Source organism: Schistocerca gregaria, chromosome 2, assembly GCF_023897955.1.
Source record: "Schistocerca gregaria isolate iqSchGreg1 chromosome 2, iqSchGreg1.2, whole genome shotgun sequence".
NCBI lineage: Eukaryota > Metazoa > Arthropoda > Insecta > Orthoptera > Acrididae > Schistocerca > Schistocerca gregaria.
The window spans coordinates 816,589,455-816,605,395 of NC_064921.1; the positions used below are offsets into that span (position 1 = coordinate 816,589,455).

At 45.9% G+C, this 15,941-nt stretch overlaps 1 protein-coding gene across 2 annotated transcripts in view; it reads left to right on the plus strand.

Moving 5' to 3' along the window:
* The window catches only part of LOC126335147 (juvenile hormone acid O-methyltransferase-like), a 73,430-nt gene that overhangs the window by 29,917 nt on the left and 27,572 nt on the right, over nucleotides 1–15,941 (plus strand). For both annotated transcript variants that reach the window (XM_049998113.1, XM_049998112.1), the window contains exon 3: nucleotides 11,316–11,536. In XM_049998113.1, coding sequence (XP_049854070.1) covers nucleotides 11,316–11,536 — 221 coding nt within the window. The remainder of the gene's footprint in view (nucleotides 1–11,315; nucleotides 11,537–15,941) is intronic.

The following is a 15,941-nucleotide window of genomic DNA, read 5'->3' on the forward strand; positions in this document are numbered from 1 at the left end:
AGTCATGTGGGAATCCCAGGGAATGAACTGGCTGGCCATTTGGCTAGAGGGGTAGACTTTTATGACTACAAGTTCAGATATGCGGGTACACATTAAATATCTCTTTGCTCAAAATTGGAGTGACATCTGATGCTCTACTGCTCTCCGTAATGAACAGACAATCAAGGAGACTACTGCAGTTTGGCGCTCTTTCTTCCGCTCCTCTCGGAAAATGCCCGCTGTCTTCCGCTGTCTACACATCAGTCATATTACGCTCACCCAGTTTTCACTTGTGTAACTAGCCACCCCCACAATGTGGTTGTGGAACCGGACTGTCGGTATCCTATACTTTGGTAAAAATCCCCCTTCTTTTAGCCCTTCATGCTAAGTATAGCTGTCTAGATTGTTGTCTTTAACGTTATCAGAGGATTCAAAGATGGTTGAACTGATCCTCAGTTTCCTTCGTGAAACTGGTTTTTATTTCTAGTTATAGGGTTCTGCTGTACTCCTGGAGCAGGGGCAGGGTAGTTACAATCTCTTCGTGTTTTCTGGATGTGGAACCCGTGAACAACCCCCCCCCCCCCCCCCCCCCTCTCCCGTGCAAAGACCTCTCTTTCGTGAGTCTGTTTTTCCAGTTTTTAGATTTGGCCTACTCTTTTAGGCCTTCTACTGTGTGTGGTTTTGGCTTCCTGTCTTTGTAGTTTGACTTCTGACTGGATTCGCCTACTTGTAGTTGATGCCGCAATTTTCCACATGTAATTTTTGAATTGCGGGACTGATGACCTCACTGATTAGTCCCATAGCTCCCTCAGTCAATCAGTCAACGCCACATTGATCTGGGTGATGCTGATCGGGAAATAAGGCCACAGTCAAGACGTTGCTCCATGCAATTTTTATGTTTTCGATAAGGTGAAAGAACATCTGAACAGGAGCAGATATTCCAGCTACACTCCTGGAAATGGAAAAAAGAACACATTGACACCGGTGTGTCAGACCCACCACACTTGCTCCGGACACTGCGAGAGGGCTGTACAAGCAATGATCACACGCACTGCACAGCGGACACACCAGGAACCGCGGTGTTGGCCGTCGAATGGCGCTAGCTGCGCAGCATTTGTGCACCGCCGCCGTCAGTGTCAGCCAGTTTGCCGTGGCATACGGAGCTCCATCACAGTCTTTAACACTGGTAGCATGCCGCGACAGCGTGGACGTGAACCTTATGTGCAGTTGACGGACTTTGAGCGAGGGCGTATAGTGGGCATGCGGGAGGCCGGGTGGACGTACCGCCGAATTGCTCAACACGTGGGGCGTGAGGTGTCCACAGTACATCGATGTTGTCGCCAGTGGTCGGCGGAAGGAGCACGTGCCCGTCGACCTGGGACCGGACAGCAGCGACTCACGGATGCACGCCAAGACCGTAGGATCCTACGCAGTGCCGTAGGGGACCGCACCGCCACTTCCCAGCAAATTAGGGACACTGTTGCTCCTGGGGTATCGGCGAGGACCATTCGCAACAGTCTCCATGAAGCTTGGCTACGGTCCCGCACACCGTTAGGCCGTCTTCCACTCACACCCCAACATCGTGCAGCCCGCCTCCAGTGGTGTCGCGACAGGCGTGAATGGAGGGACGAATGGAGACGTGTCGTCTTCAGCGATGAGAGTCGCTTCTGCCTTGGTGCCAATGATGGTCGTATGCGTGTTTGGCGCCGTGCAGGTGAGCGCCACAATCAGGACTGCATACGACCGAGGCACACAGGGCCAACACCCGGCATGATGGTGTGGGGAGCGATCTCCTACACTGGCCGTACACCTCTGGTGATCGTCGAGGGGACACTGAATAGTGCACGGTACATCCAAACCGTCATCGAACCCATCGTTCTACCATTCCTAGACCGGCAAGGGAACTTGCTGTTCCAACAGGACAATGCACGTCCGCATGTATCCCGTGCCACCCAACGTGCTCTAGAAGGTGTAAGTCAACTACCCTGGCCAGCAAGATCTCCGGGTCTGTCCCCCATTGAGCATATTTGGGACTGGATGAAGCGTCGTCTCACGCGGTCAGTACGTCCAGCACGACCGCTGGTCCAACTGAGGCTCCAGGTGGAAATGGCATGGCAAGCCGTTCCACAGGACTACATCCAGCATCTCTACGATCGTCTCCATGGGAGAATAGCAGCCTGCATTGCTGCGAAAGGTGGATATACACTGTAATAGTGCCGACATTGTGCATGCTCTGTTGCCTGTGTCTATGTGCCTGTGGTTTTGTCAGTGTGATCATGTGATGTATCTGACCCCAGGAATGTGTCAAAGTTTCCCCTTCCTGGGACAATGAATTCACGGTGTTCTTATTTCAATTTCCAGGAGTGTATAAAGACGTTCACACAGCGTCCTAGAATGGTTCCTTGACCAAGGAGTGGATTTCTGTCATCGGTTAATTCAAGGATCGTTAGAACATTCCGACAGTGGTTCGCAGAGACTTGGTGACAGTGTTGAGAGACAGTACCACGTACGTCGTTTTCAAGTGTAGCTCAGCATTCAAAAAATGTTTCTTCTTGCACCATAATAATGGGTAACTTCTTGAAACCTCCCTCGTAGAAGGAAGGGCAACACATGGTCACACACAGAATGCCGAAATGAGCATCCTCGTTCATGTCGACATTAACCTGAAAGACACGGCTCAAGCCATGCTACGGAAAGAAAACCGAAACACAGCCGAGCCGCCTCCACCCTAAAGTACACCATCTATATATTACATCTTACATGGCTCAGTGCCCTGATGCAGCGTCATTTGAAAAGAGTCAAAGTAGCTACTCTTGCGGTTACTACGTACACCTTCAACTTGAGCCCAGCATCTGTGTTTGGCCCGTTGTATACGTGCAGCTTTGTGCCACTGCGAGCAGTGGCCTTCCGTCAGATACCCGACTCCATGTGCCCAATGCATGCGTTTCGCATTGCAATGTTCACTTGGAAAATGGGAAAGATGGACCTGCATTAAATGACAGCAGTAGTAGTCTCGAATTAGAAACCGGTTTTCATTGACAAGGCCTCATTATAGTCACCTTTTCTGTCACTTGGAATATCTTTATGACCACTGTTACAACGCCTTTAATAATAATAACGAGATTCAGAACCTGCTGAGGAAGCAGAGAACGCGCAAATGACAAGCAAAGGTTAGTAGAGATTCGTGCATCTGTGATAATATCTGCAAGAAAAGTTTTGCATCATCTCGGTTCCGAGAGTTCCGGAACCTGTGCAGAAAATAAGTACAGAGATCAACATAAACATCATTTCCGCCCTTATTATTGCTCATCAAAACCACACATTGCATGTTGTACCACCATACAGGGAGAATTTCAGTAGTGGTGGTCCAGATTGTTGTACACACCGGTAGCTCTAATACCCAGTAGGACGTCCTCTTGCATTGATGCATGTCTGTCTTCCTCGTGTCATACTATCCAGAAGTTCATCAAGGCACCGTTGGTTCAGTGTGTCCCACTCCTCAACAGCGATTCGGCGTAGATCCCTCAGCATGGTTGATGGGATACTTCGTCCGTAAACAACCATTTTCAATCTCTCCCAGGCATGTTCGATAGGGAGATGGAGAACATACTGACCACTCTAATAGAGCGATGTCGTTATCCTGAAGGAAGGCATTCATAAGATGTGTACGATTGGGGCGCGAATTGTCCTCCATGAAGATGAATGCCTCGTCAATATGCTGCCGATATGGTTGCATTATCGGTCGGAGGGTGGCATTCACGTATCGTACAGCCGTTACGGCGCCTTCCATGACCACCAGCGGCATACATTGGCCCCACATAATGTCACCCCAAAATAGCATGGTACCTCCAACTTGCTGCACTCGCTGGACTGTGTGTCTAAAGCGCTCAGCCTGACCGGGTTGCCTCCAAACCAGTCTCCGACGATTTTCTGGTTGAAGGCATATGCGACACTCGTCGATGAAGAGAACGTGATGCCAATCCTGAGCGGTCCATTCGGTATTTTGTTGGACCCATCTTTACCGCGCTGAATGGTGTCAGGGTTGCGAATATGGGCCTCGCCATGGACGCCGGGAGTGATGTTGCGCATCGTTCAGCCTATTGCGCACCTTTTGAGCCGTGAAACGACGTCCTATGGCTGCACGAAAAGCATTATCTGTAGGTAGCGGTCTTCCATTGCAGTAGTAACCCTTGGGCGGCGTGAGCGAGGCATGTCATTGACAGTTCCTGTGTATCTATCTCCTCCATGACCGAACAGCATCGCTTTGGTTCACGCCGAGACGCCTGGACACTTCCCTAGCTGAGAGCTCTTCCTGGCACAAATTAACAATGCCGAGGCGATCGTACCGTGGCATTGACCGTCTAGGCATGGTTGAACTACAGACAACACGAGCCGTGTTCCTCCTTCCTGGTGGAATGACTGGAACTAATCGGCTGTCGGTCCCCCTCCGTCTAATAGGCGTTTTCATGCATCGTTTTTTACATCTTTGGGTGGGTTTAGTGACATCTCTGAAGAGTCAAAGGGACTGTGACTGTGATAAAACATCCACAATCAAGGCCTGTCTTCAGGAGTCCTGGGAACCGGTGTGATGCAAAACCTTTTTTTTTTATATGTGTGTATGATATAGATACGACTGCTATCGTTGTCAAACCTTAGTAAAAGATCTGACAGAGAACCGGAAAAGAAATCTAATCCTATATAAAATCGCTAAGTGGGTCTAAGTCTTCCATCCAGTCACTTGTTGATCAGTCTGGTGTGGCGTTTGAAGATAGCAAACGGAAGCAGAAGTTTCAAATTTAACTTTCAAGAAATCGTTCACGCAGGAGAATCGTACAGACGTACAGTCGTTTGAGCATACAACAGATTTCCATATGAACGACATAATAATAAGCACCCCTGGCGTAGAGAACAACTGAAAGAGGTCCGCATAGAATCCCAATTCGGCTTTTCAAAGAGTACTCTATGGCATTGGACCTTACGTAGATGGCGTTTATCGCCAATCTCTCTCCCAGCGAAAGTCCCAATCGCAGGTGTCTCCTGTGTGTAAGAAGAGCAAATGAACGGACCCGAAAAATTACGGACCAATATTCCTTACATAGGTTTGCTGCAGAATCCATGAACATATCATTTCGAATGTAATAAATTTTCTTGATATCGAGAAGCCTATGTCCATGAATCAGCACGGTTTTAGAAAGCATCCCCCGTGTAAAATTCAGTTTGCCCTTTTCTTACATGATATACTACGAATTATGGGAGGAGGGCAACAGGTAAATCTCATATTTCTAGATTTCCGAAAAGTGTTATACACTTTGACCCATTGCAGGCTGTTAAAGAAGGTACGAACATAGGAAATAGGTTCACAGACATGTGATTGGCTCTAAGACTTAAGTTGTAGAACCCAATACCTTGTCCTCGATGGCGAGTGTTCATCAGAGACGACGGTATCGTCAGGAGTGCCCCAGGGGAGTGTGATAGGACGGCTGTTATTTGCTGTATACAAGAATGAGTTGGCAGACAGGGAAAGCAACAATCTGCGGTAATTTTCTGATGATGTCGAATACGCTAAGGTGTCGAAGTTAAGTGACTGTAGGAGGATACCAGATGACTTAGACAAAATTTCTAGTTTGTGATGAATGGCAGCTAGTTCTCAATGTGAAAAAATGTAAGTTAGTACGGGTGAGTATGAAAAACAAACCTGTAATGTTCCGATACAGCATTACTGATGTCCTACTTGATACAGTCATGTTGTTTATATCTATTCGTAACATTGCAAAGCGACATGAGGTGGAACGAGCTTGTGAGGATTGTGGTAGTAAAGGCAGATGATCGACTTCGATTTATTAGGAGAAGTCAAAGAAAGTCTGGTTCCCCTGCAAATGAGACCGCATGTAGGGCACTAGTATGACCTGTTCTTGAGTACTGCTAGAGTGTTTGGGATCTGTACAAGGTTAGATTATAGGAAGAAGCTAGATTTGTTACTGGTAGATTCGAACAACACGCAAGTGTTACAAGCATGCTTTGGGAACCCAAATGGGAATCCCCGGATGGAGGGCGACAATCTTTTCGAGGAACACTTTTGAGAAAATTTAGAGAATCTGCATTTGAGGCTGACTGCAGAAAGTTTCTGTTGCTTACCACATACACAGCGTCGTAAAGATCCCGAAGATACGAGAAATTAGGGCTCATACGGAGCCAAATAGCAGTCGTTTTTTCTCCCTTTTTCTTTTTGCTAGTGGATCAGGAAAGGAAATGGCTAGTAGTGGTACAAGTACCATCCTCCCCACGCCGCAAGGTGGATTGCGGAGTTTGTGTAGACGTAGATTGTACCTCATTTCTTGAGGTTACGTTGGGCTGTTTGCATTGGTACAGCAACAAATCAGAAAACTTCATTCACTTCACTGTGTGCCATTCTATCAAGTGGACCAGTTTTACTGCGCAGATTTCGCACAATCAACTGGCAGTACTCAAAGTAATGGCTTAAGTCAGCGGTGAAAGGCCACGGGACTGCTTTGTCGCATTTCTTGTCCATCCATAGTGCTAAAAGGCCGCCAGTGAGAAATATTTTCTCCGGCGAGCATAGTACTGCTGCAGTAGGTGAGACATAGTTACTTGGACTGTGCATTTTTTCTTGTCAGACGTGTTGAAGGCACAGCATACCTACATTCATCCATCAACGAACGCCATAGCTGCAAATACATGGTCGGCGTAAGCAACTCAAAACCCAAACAAAAAACGTCAGGAAAAAAGTTGAACAGAAGAATGGACAAGTGTTTCTACTTAGAGCTTCTACCATCAGCATTGCTGCCTACGAAACATAGTTTTGATTTTGATTAAAAAGATACATTTCAGGTACATAAGACAATTGCTTCCTACGTGCGAGTATTGACGTTACAGTGGCTTGTTTGACTTGCACTTAGAACGCAGCACAATGTGTGCGGGATCCCAGAGAGTGAGTCCGAAGTGACAGCTCACCTATCATAAGCACATTGTAAGTGCTGTACGCTCAACATGTCGTTATGCTAATTGCGACAGTGTTTCAAGGCTGGGGCCGTGATCCCACTTTACAAAGACAATGGCGTATGCAAATGCTGTTTTGCTATAAAATATCCTAAATTGCCCGGAGCTGATGTATGGTTATATATGGCTTTATTATGCTTAAGTCGCTGTCCAACTGTTACTATTAATATCTCTTAACCAGCGTCCTTCATCCCGCTCACTATCACCACTACACAACAGCAAGAACTTAGCCTCAAGATATTTTTAAAAATTTAAGATATCTCAAAACGCCTTACATTTAATATATCATATTATATGTGACTCTTAGCGTTAGGTAGGATATCATTTTGTTAGAACATTTTCGAAATAAATTACGGTTTAACTGTCCAAAGGTTGCCAAAACATTCAGCCATCCAGTAGCAAGTGCTCCCCATTAAACATTCACAAATTTAGCATTAGACAGCATACCTATTATCTTAATGTATAGTAATGAGATAACGGGAATACGTTTGTCTAGGTAACATATTTAAATGTTTAACAGTGCAAGATCACAACTTAACGTAAGTGCGATTTAAGTCATTAGAAATATGAAATGCTGTTACGTTAATAACCAGTGTAACGTCCAAAATGTTGGGTGCATGCATTGAGTTGTGCAGATGCTGGATGTCAGTTTATGGGATACAGTTCCATGCCTATTGCACTTGGTCAGTATGGGGACGGTTTATGCCGATTGAGTGACACTGGAGTTGTCGTCCGATGATGTCCTATATGTACTCGATTGCAGATGGATCTGGTGATCGAGGAAGCCAAGGTAACATGTCGACACACTGTAGAGCTTGTTGGGTTACAACAGCGGTATGTAGGCGATCGTTATCCTGTTGGAAAACACCCTCTGGAATGCTGTTCATGAATGACAGCACAACAGTTCGAATCACCAGACTGCTGTGCAATTTTGCAGCCAGCGTGTCTGGGATAACAACAGAGTGCTCCTACTGTTGTATGACATCGCACTCCTGCACCCAGACCATAATTCCAGGTAGGTTCAAATGGTTCAAATGGCTCTGAGCACTATGGGACTCAACTGCTGTGGTCATTAGTCCCCTAGAACTTAGAACGACTTAAACCTAACTAACCTAAGGGCATCACACACATCCATGCCCGAGGCAGGATTCGGTCCTGCGAACGCAGCAGTCGCGTGGTTCCGGACTGCGCGCCTAGAACCGCGAGACCACCGCGGCCGGCAATTCCAGGTAGGTCCATTGGATCGAGCACACAGACAAGTTGGTTGGAGGACGTAAACTGACCACCTCCTAACCAACACGCGGTCATCACTATCAATGAGGCAGAACTAACTTTCAGCAGAAAACACAGTACGCCTCCACCCTGCTCTCCAATGAGCTCTCGCTTGACATGACTGAAGTCGCAAATGGCGGTGGTTTTGAGGTCAGTGGAATGCACGCTACAGGGCGTCAGGCTAGGAGCTGTCCTTGAAGTAACAATTTTTAACAGTTCGTTGTGTCACTATGGAGCCAACCACTGTTCAAGTTGCCATTCACCGAACACTATGGTATTCCCTCTCGTTGTTGCCACGCGGCCGTCTGACGCCCAGTCTTCCTGCGACCGTACATTATCGTGGCCGCCGCTGTCAGCAGTCATGCACAGTGGCTATACTCCTGCAGAATCGCGGAAGGGACATCCAGCTTCATGTAGCTCTATTACACGACCTCGTTCAAAAGCAGCGAGGTGTTGATAATGGCGTTGCTGCTTTTGGATCAAGGGATCCCGGGCTCGATTCCCGGCCAGATCGCAGATTTTCTCTGCCTGGTGACTGGGTGTGTGTGTTATCATGTTCATTCGTGACAGTGGCTCGATTTGGCTGTGTAAAAATTGGACTGTGTAAAAATTGGACTGTGTAAAAATTGGACTGTGTAAAAATTGGACTGTGTAAAGTAAAAATTGGACTGTGTAAAGTAAAAATTGGACTGTGTGAAAACTGAGACTTTGAACGAGTGCTGATGACCACGCAACTGAGCTCCCCACAAACCAAACATCATCATCACCTTAAAGGCATTCTTGTCTAACTCATTGCTGACCAACTCACCACGTACAATCTCAGAGGTACTCACGGCCATTACAGTGGTATACAATGCATACCTGATTTGCATCCTCATAGTGACACTCCTAGCGCCTCTCTCATGCAACTGGCAAGAAATCTGAAAGGACATCTTTCAGATGTAGAAATACATCTACAAACTTTCATTATGTTGCACAACTTCTTCTTAGTGTTCCAGTGTTTCATCGGTGTAATCAAATTGACATAACTACATAGGCCGGTGTAATGAGTAATTCTTCTGGACACCTTGCTGCGTCACGATATGAAACACTTAAATTGAAATCTGTAAAATTTATGTACAGTCCGTATTACAATGGCTTTCCTTGGGGCAAGACTGGTTTTGGCGGACGAAAGGTGCCTGTATTGCAGACGATCGGTATCAATATGTCATCTTTGTGAAACCTTTTCGCCCTAGAACACAACAGGCTAGTCATGGGTAAAGGGAGAGTATAGGAAAGAATCTATTCTGAACTGTTCAGCTTGCCTATGATTGGTGACACTCTGCAAATCAACATCATGCTAGTTTTCTGCTAGCCATGTTCTCTTCCTGGAGTGCACATAAATGCACTGACAGTTCTCCTGTGGCTTCTTAGATTGTCATATCCATGACCGATGAGGCTTCTGCCCTGCAATCGCTCCCAGCCAGTCGGGCAGGGATGTTCAGCAGGACTCTGAAAGTTTGTAGCAATCATCTCTACTGCTTTGAAACTTCCTGGCAGATTAAAACTGTGTGCCCGACCGAGACTCGAACTCGGGACCTTTGCCTTTCGCGGGCAAGTGCTCTACCAACTGAGCTACCGAAGCACGACTCACGCCCGGTACTCATTCTGGATCTCTACTGCTTAATGATTTGTCACCCTTCGTATTTTTCAGTGGCACATCCAAGCCTTCTCAAGGGCTTTGTGGAACAAGATGGGTTTTCCAGTCGCGATAGGGAAACTCAAAGGAGATACTTGTGAAGTTTCCATGTCCAAAAATGGTAATGCACCATCGTTCTCAGTTTCCTGAGTGAACTGTCTTCATATGTAGGCTGTTTACACTGAGGTGACAAGTGATGGGATACTCCCTAATATTGTGTCGGACCTCCATTTGCCCATCATACAGCAGCAACTCTATGTGGCACGGACTTACGTCACTGGAAGTCCTCTGGAGAAATAGTGAGCCATTGTGCCTCTATAGCCGTCCATAAGAGTTGGCGGGTCAGGAGTTCCTGCACGAGCTGACCTCTCGATTATTTCCCATAAATATTCAATGGAATTCACGTCGGACTATCTGGGTGGTCAGATCATTCTCTCGAACTATCCAGAGCGCTCTTCAAACCATTCGTGAAAAATTGTGGCCCACTGACATGGCGCATTGTCATCCATGAAAATCCTACTGTTGTTTGGTAACATGAAGTCCATGGATGGCTGCAAATGGCCAAATGCAACCATTTACAGTCATTGATGGGTTACGTTATTCCAGAGGACCCAGTATATGCCATAGAAACACAGCCGACACCATTACAGAGCCATCGCCGACTTGTACCATGCCTTGTGATGACTTATGCCCGTGGCTTCGTGAGACCTGCACCACACTGCAACCCTCTCATTGTCTCTTACCAACTGAAACTGGAACTCATCTGACCAGACCATGGTTCTCCAGTAATCTAGGGTCCAACCGATATGGTCACAAGCCTAGGAGAGGTGCCGTAGGCTGTAGCAAAGGCACTCGTGCCAGTCGTCTGATGTCATGGTTCATTAACCCCGAATTTAGAAGCACTGTCCTAACGGATACGTTCGTCACTTGTCTGTTAGCATTAGCTATACGCAAACGCCGCTGCTCTCGGTAGTTAAGTGAAGGCCATCGAGCACTGCGTTGTGCGTGGTGAAAGGTAAAGCCTGAAATTTGATATCCTTGGCACACACTTGACACTGTGGATGTCGGAGTACTGAATTCCCTAACAGTTTCCGAAATGGAATGTCCCATGCATCTAGCTCCAACTACTATTCCGCATTCAGAGTCTAGGAATCACCGCCATACGGCCATAATCACGTTGGAAATACCACTGCCCCTCCATATAATTGCTCTTAGTGTTTTACCGTCAGGTGAAGCACATTGATGACAGGATAAGCGCACCAAACGTACTTCATTTGCATCGTCCAGCCTCCTAATTTACTGAAGTGGGTTGTATATGAAAGCTTTTTATGATCGTGTCGTATGTAATATAAAACGTTTGCGTGTGTAGGTACTGCTTCCACGGTTGCCTCCATCAACCGTCATCGTCGCGAGTGACGTGAATCCAGTCATGGTGAAGCACGCAAAGGAGCAGAACGCCTTGCCAGCTGTCAAGGCGTACGAAGTGCTAGACGTGATGGACGACGACGTGACTAAGACGGCCGTGTGGCAGCACGGGCCCTACGGCAAGGTGTTCGGCGTGATGGTGCTGCACTGGGTCCCAGACAACAGGTGAGGCTCCTTCAGTAGGGTAGCAGTGACAGATCGAGCCCAAAGAATGCTGATGTCAGCGATGATAAGGCAATATGGTTGCGAAAACCCACAGACAATCTCGTTTCACCTACTCACGATGGCCCTTAAAAATTACATTGTTTCATTACTTAACAAACCACATGAAACTGTTACAGTTAAAATAGATCATAAAGATATATGATCTACCTTTAATACATTCAGAAATAAATAGGAGAGACAAGAGTACCTCTTCCATTCAAATGGGGATGGGAACAGAAATATGGTACACTGATTGCTGCGAATTATTTTCATACTTCCCAGATGAAAACAGGGGGAAAATCCTTAGGTAATTTTCCATTTCTGTTATTCCGTAGTAAGAATACCGTAGGTTACAGGATTCTGCAAATATTACAACAGAATTGGCGATTTATTTTTGTTGCAGTTGTTAACCATTTTTCATTTGAGGAATCTTCATCAGTTATAAGGAATGGCTGCACTTCTATTGTTGACAAGTTTGAATTTTTTGCTGAAACACAGTACAAATTGCTCAGACTCGTCTCGAAATAGCTATCGAAGCACGATTTTGAAGTGTTTTATTAAACGAGCAAAAGGCTACTAGTGTGGTCAATACCTTATGACAAAGCTCATTGTATCGGTTTGCTGCAATATAAAAAATTTCACGTTTGTGTTCATACTAGTAAATTCTCTTTTCAATAGCTGTCGAAGGATCTTAAAAAATTACAGTAACGGACTGAAAAAAGTAATAAATAAAAACTATGGCTTTGGCTATACTGACAGATAAAAAAGTTCTATATGTTAACCATGTGACAAATGCTTGCTCATTGTGTGCTATCATTTGCCAAAATCTCGTTCTGATGCCCCAAACAGTTTGCGCTATGAAATATGTTGTAAACATTTCATACTCAGATGCGACTCATGTGAAGTGAATGTGCTACACAATTTCCATTTTCGAGAGTTTGAAGACATATCTCCCAAGTCTAAAGAAAAATTCAACATCTTAGCTAAATTTCATTTGCAGCAACATACGCACCAAATGCAAAATCATAGCAGCCCATATTTTTCATTGCAAACTTTTTCGAATTTCGCGCAGCGTCTTATTGAAACGAGAATATCACAGTAATTAATGACCACTAGTGAGATCATGGCCAGTTAAGCATGAAGCTGACATGTAAAGCTATATGTAGGTAAAAATAATTTTGATGAATAGTTTCTGTAAAATCGTATGAGAAAGACAGCAGAGCTAGTGGAGCATTCATGGCGTTTTATTCATACTGCTGCTGCTACACCTTGATTTGGAGACTAACCAGGACAGTCTTTGTGCACCCATAGACGCGCATAGCTGCACTGGACAGTGCGGAGAGTCGGTTCGCAGACTACTGGCCTTCTTTCTGTTTACACTTAGAATGGTGTCCAAAATTAAAGCAGCAGATTGCTATTTATCTATCATGCTTCTAATTAATTCACGATATAATCACACAAACTGTCAACAGATGTCGTTACAATCGTGTTCTGCATGGAAGACAGCATTACAATCAACGGAAAACCATGCCCACAATGACGTCAGAGCACTTCTCAAGTGGGGTTGTGTTTGCACGGTAGTCCCACATCCACAATAACTGTGTACACAGTCAGAGATGGTGCGGTGTGGCACAGAGAAGATGCCTACAAACTTTCAGCTGTGCAGAAGAGTTGCAAACTGATGTGGCCCGACGACTTAAGGTGGCTTGTTCTGTTGTTTCTCATATGAGGCGACACTGTACAGAAACTGAAACTATATCCCAGAGGCGAGGGCAGGGTCGACCACGAATGACGTCAGTAAGGGCGCGATGGTATCGTATTACTACTGCACTGCAAATGGCATCTGACATCGTAGCATCCGCTGATCGTGTTGTGTCAAGCCAAACAGGGTACAGAAGTCTTTGGTAGCGTGCCCTATACTGCCCTGATGAGTCTTCAGAAATGTTCAAATGTGTGTGAAATCTTATGGGACTTTACTGCTAAGGTCATCAGTCCCTAAGCTTACACACTACTTGACCTAAGTTATCCTAAGGACAAACAAACACACCCATGCCCGAGGGAGGACTCGAACCTCCGCCGGGATCAGACGCACAGTCCATGACTGCAGCTCCTCAGACCGCTCGGCAAATCCTGCGCGGCCTGACGAGTCTTCACAGAAGGGATGTCTATTGTCGAGTCGTCAACACGCCACCTAGACGGTTGAACATTGAGCTAATATTCGTTTAACGTAGGAGTCCCGATTTGATCTGGAGAGTGATTCTGGACGGATTCGCGTCTAGAGGGCACGTGGAACAAATTTAAAATCTCGGTTCTCGGACTAATGCGGGAAAGATAACACACACACACACACACACACACACACACACACACACACACACACACACACACGACCGCGCACGCGCGCGCGCACTGAACACCAGTGCCACAAAAATGACCAAAGTCAGAGACTTTTTTGACAAGGGAGAGAGAGCACCGCCGCGCGGTATTAGCCGAGCGGTCTGAGGAGCTGCAGTCATGGACTGTGTGGCTGGTCCCGGCGGAGGTTCGAGTCCTCCCTCGGGCATGGGTGTGTGTGTTTCTTCTTAGGGTAATTTAGGTTAAGTAGTGTGTAAGCTTAGGGTCTGATGACCTTAGCAGTAAAGTCCCATAAGATTTCACACACATTTGAACATATTTTTTTTTTGGAGAGAGCAGGATTCAAAACAGAGTTTAAACAAAAACCTCTATCCCTGTTTACAAGGTTGCTCAAAGGTTGCTCGCTAATTTAATCTCGACTGCCGCCTAATAACACCGTCCCAATAGCTGGACGCGCATGCCAATATCTCGGTGTTGTATAACCTACAGTGACCAGTATCCAAGGAATGTTCGGCAATAGCAGATCTACTTGTGCCGTTTATACTTAGTACATCGGTCCTTCACGGTCCTGATAGTTTGACCAATATACGTCATGCCAAAGCTACAAAGAATGCGATATACACCCGCCTTGCGCAAACCAAGATCATCCTTAGCGGAACCCAAAAGCACTCTAATTTTAGATACTAGTTCGTAGTCTCACTACCGATATCTCTGACTTTGGTGGCAGTGGTGTTCAGAGAGAGAGAGAGAGAGAGAGAGAGAGAGTGTTATCTTTCCTGCATTAGCCCGAGAACCGAGGTCTTAAATTTGCCTGTACTTTGCCTGTCCGTTGCAGTTTGCCTTAAAAATGGCGGAGTGTGCTCCCGCCGAAGTATCGGCGGTAATGTCGCTGTCAGGCGCGTATTGGTGCCTTAGGTGGCCACACCCCATACTGAGCACAATGCGTGTGCGTTAAGTTGAAAAAAAAAAGGAACATTTTTGGCTACAGTTATGCATGTTGTAGTTCATTACGTTATGTATTTTTTAAATTGTTTCTACTTTGCTATCATCTGTTTATACTGTTTTGTGGCAACGCAACATTCCAAAATTTCCTTTCGCTGCTTTAATTTTGGACGCTGTGTAGTTTGATTATTGAGAGCGGTAGTGGCTATCGCTGGGAGGCTAGCGACATTGCTGGAATTGCTCTTTAAATCTTCATGTATAAGGTCTAACGGATGGGGAACTGCCGTAAACTATTCCAAATCTGCCTCCTGCACGTGTATAAATTTCTCCTTTATATGTGTAGGTCATTGAGATTTCAACAGCCAGATACTGTGTTTGCGCGATATGTGCTTATCCCAATATCTCTTATTGTTCAAATATCGTTCAAAATATTTTCTTAAACTGCCATACTTCGCATTACACTGTTCTTGATCATATACTTCCTTTCGAAGACGTTGCTGAATCGATGCCCACCAGAACCGGTTCAAAAAAGCCCAGAGGGCAGGATCTCCTTGTATATTCAGAGTTATTAATTTGATCTTTTATTCGTCACTCCAGGATTAAGGTAGTATGCCTCTAAATCCCTTTATAGCAACATCCGGATGTCGGGAATCTTGTTCTCCGGCACATATACATGAAATCGTCGGTGTTACAGAAGCCTTTCTTCTAGCACGATGGCTGACAGTGTCGATCCAGCACCTGCTTCTTCGAATGAACAATTTGTGCATGGACTGACCGGTCCCGTTGGTTCTCTGTACTGTCTGTCGTGCGGATCTGCGTAACTGTATGTATCACTGACACACTCATTTAAGGGCGTCGGCTTCTGATCGCAGCTAATTCTTGCCGCAGGTTACTAACCTGATCGCTTAGATCTTCGCGCCATTGTGGTATTTCGTGGTTCAGTCCTTCCTTGAATTGTTTCCATTCATTGTTTACGGCATCGTTCGGTGGAATACATTTACGCACAACTTCGTGACCTACAGTCTGTGCAGTTGCACGTAATTCACTCCTGACTGATTCATTTATGCGT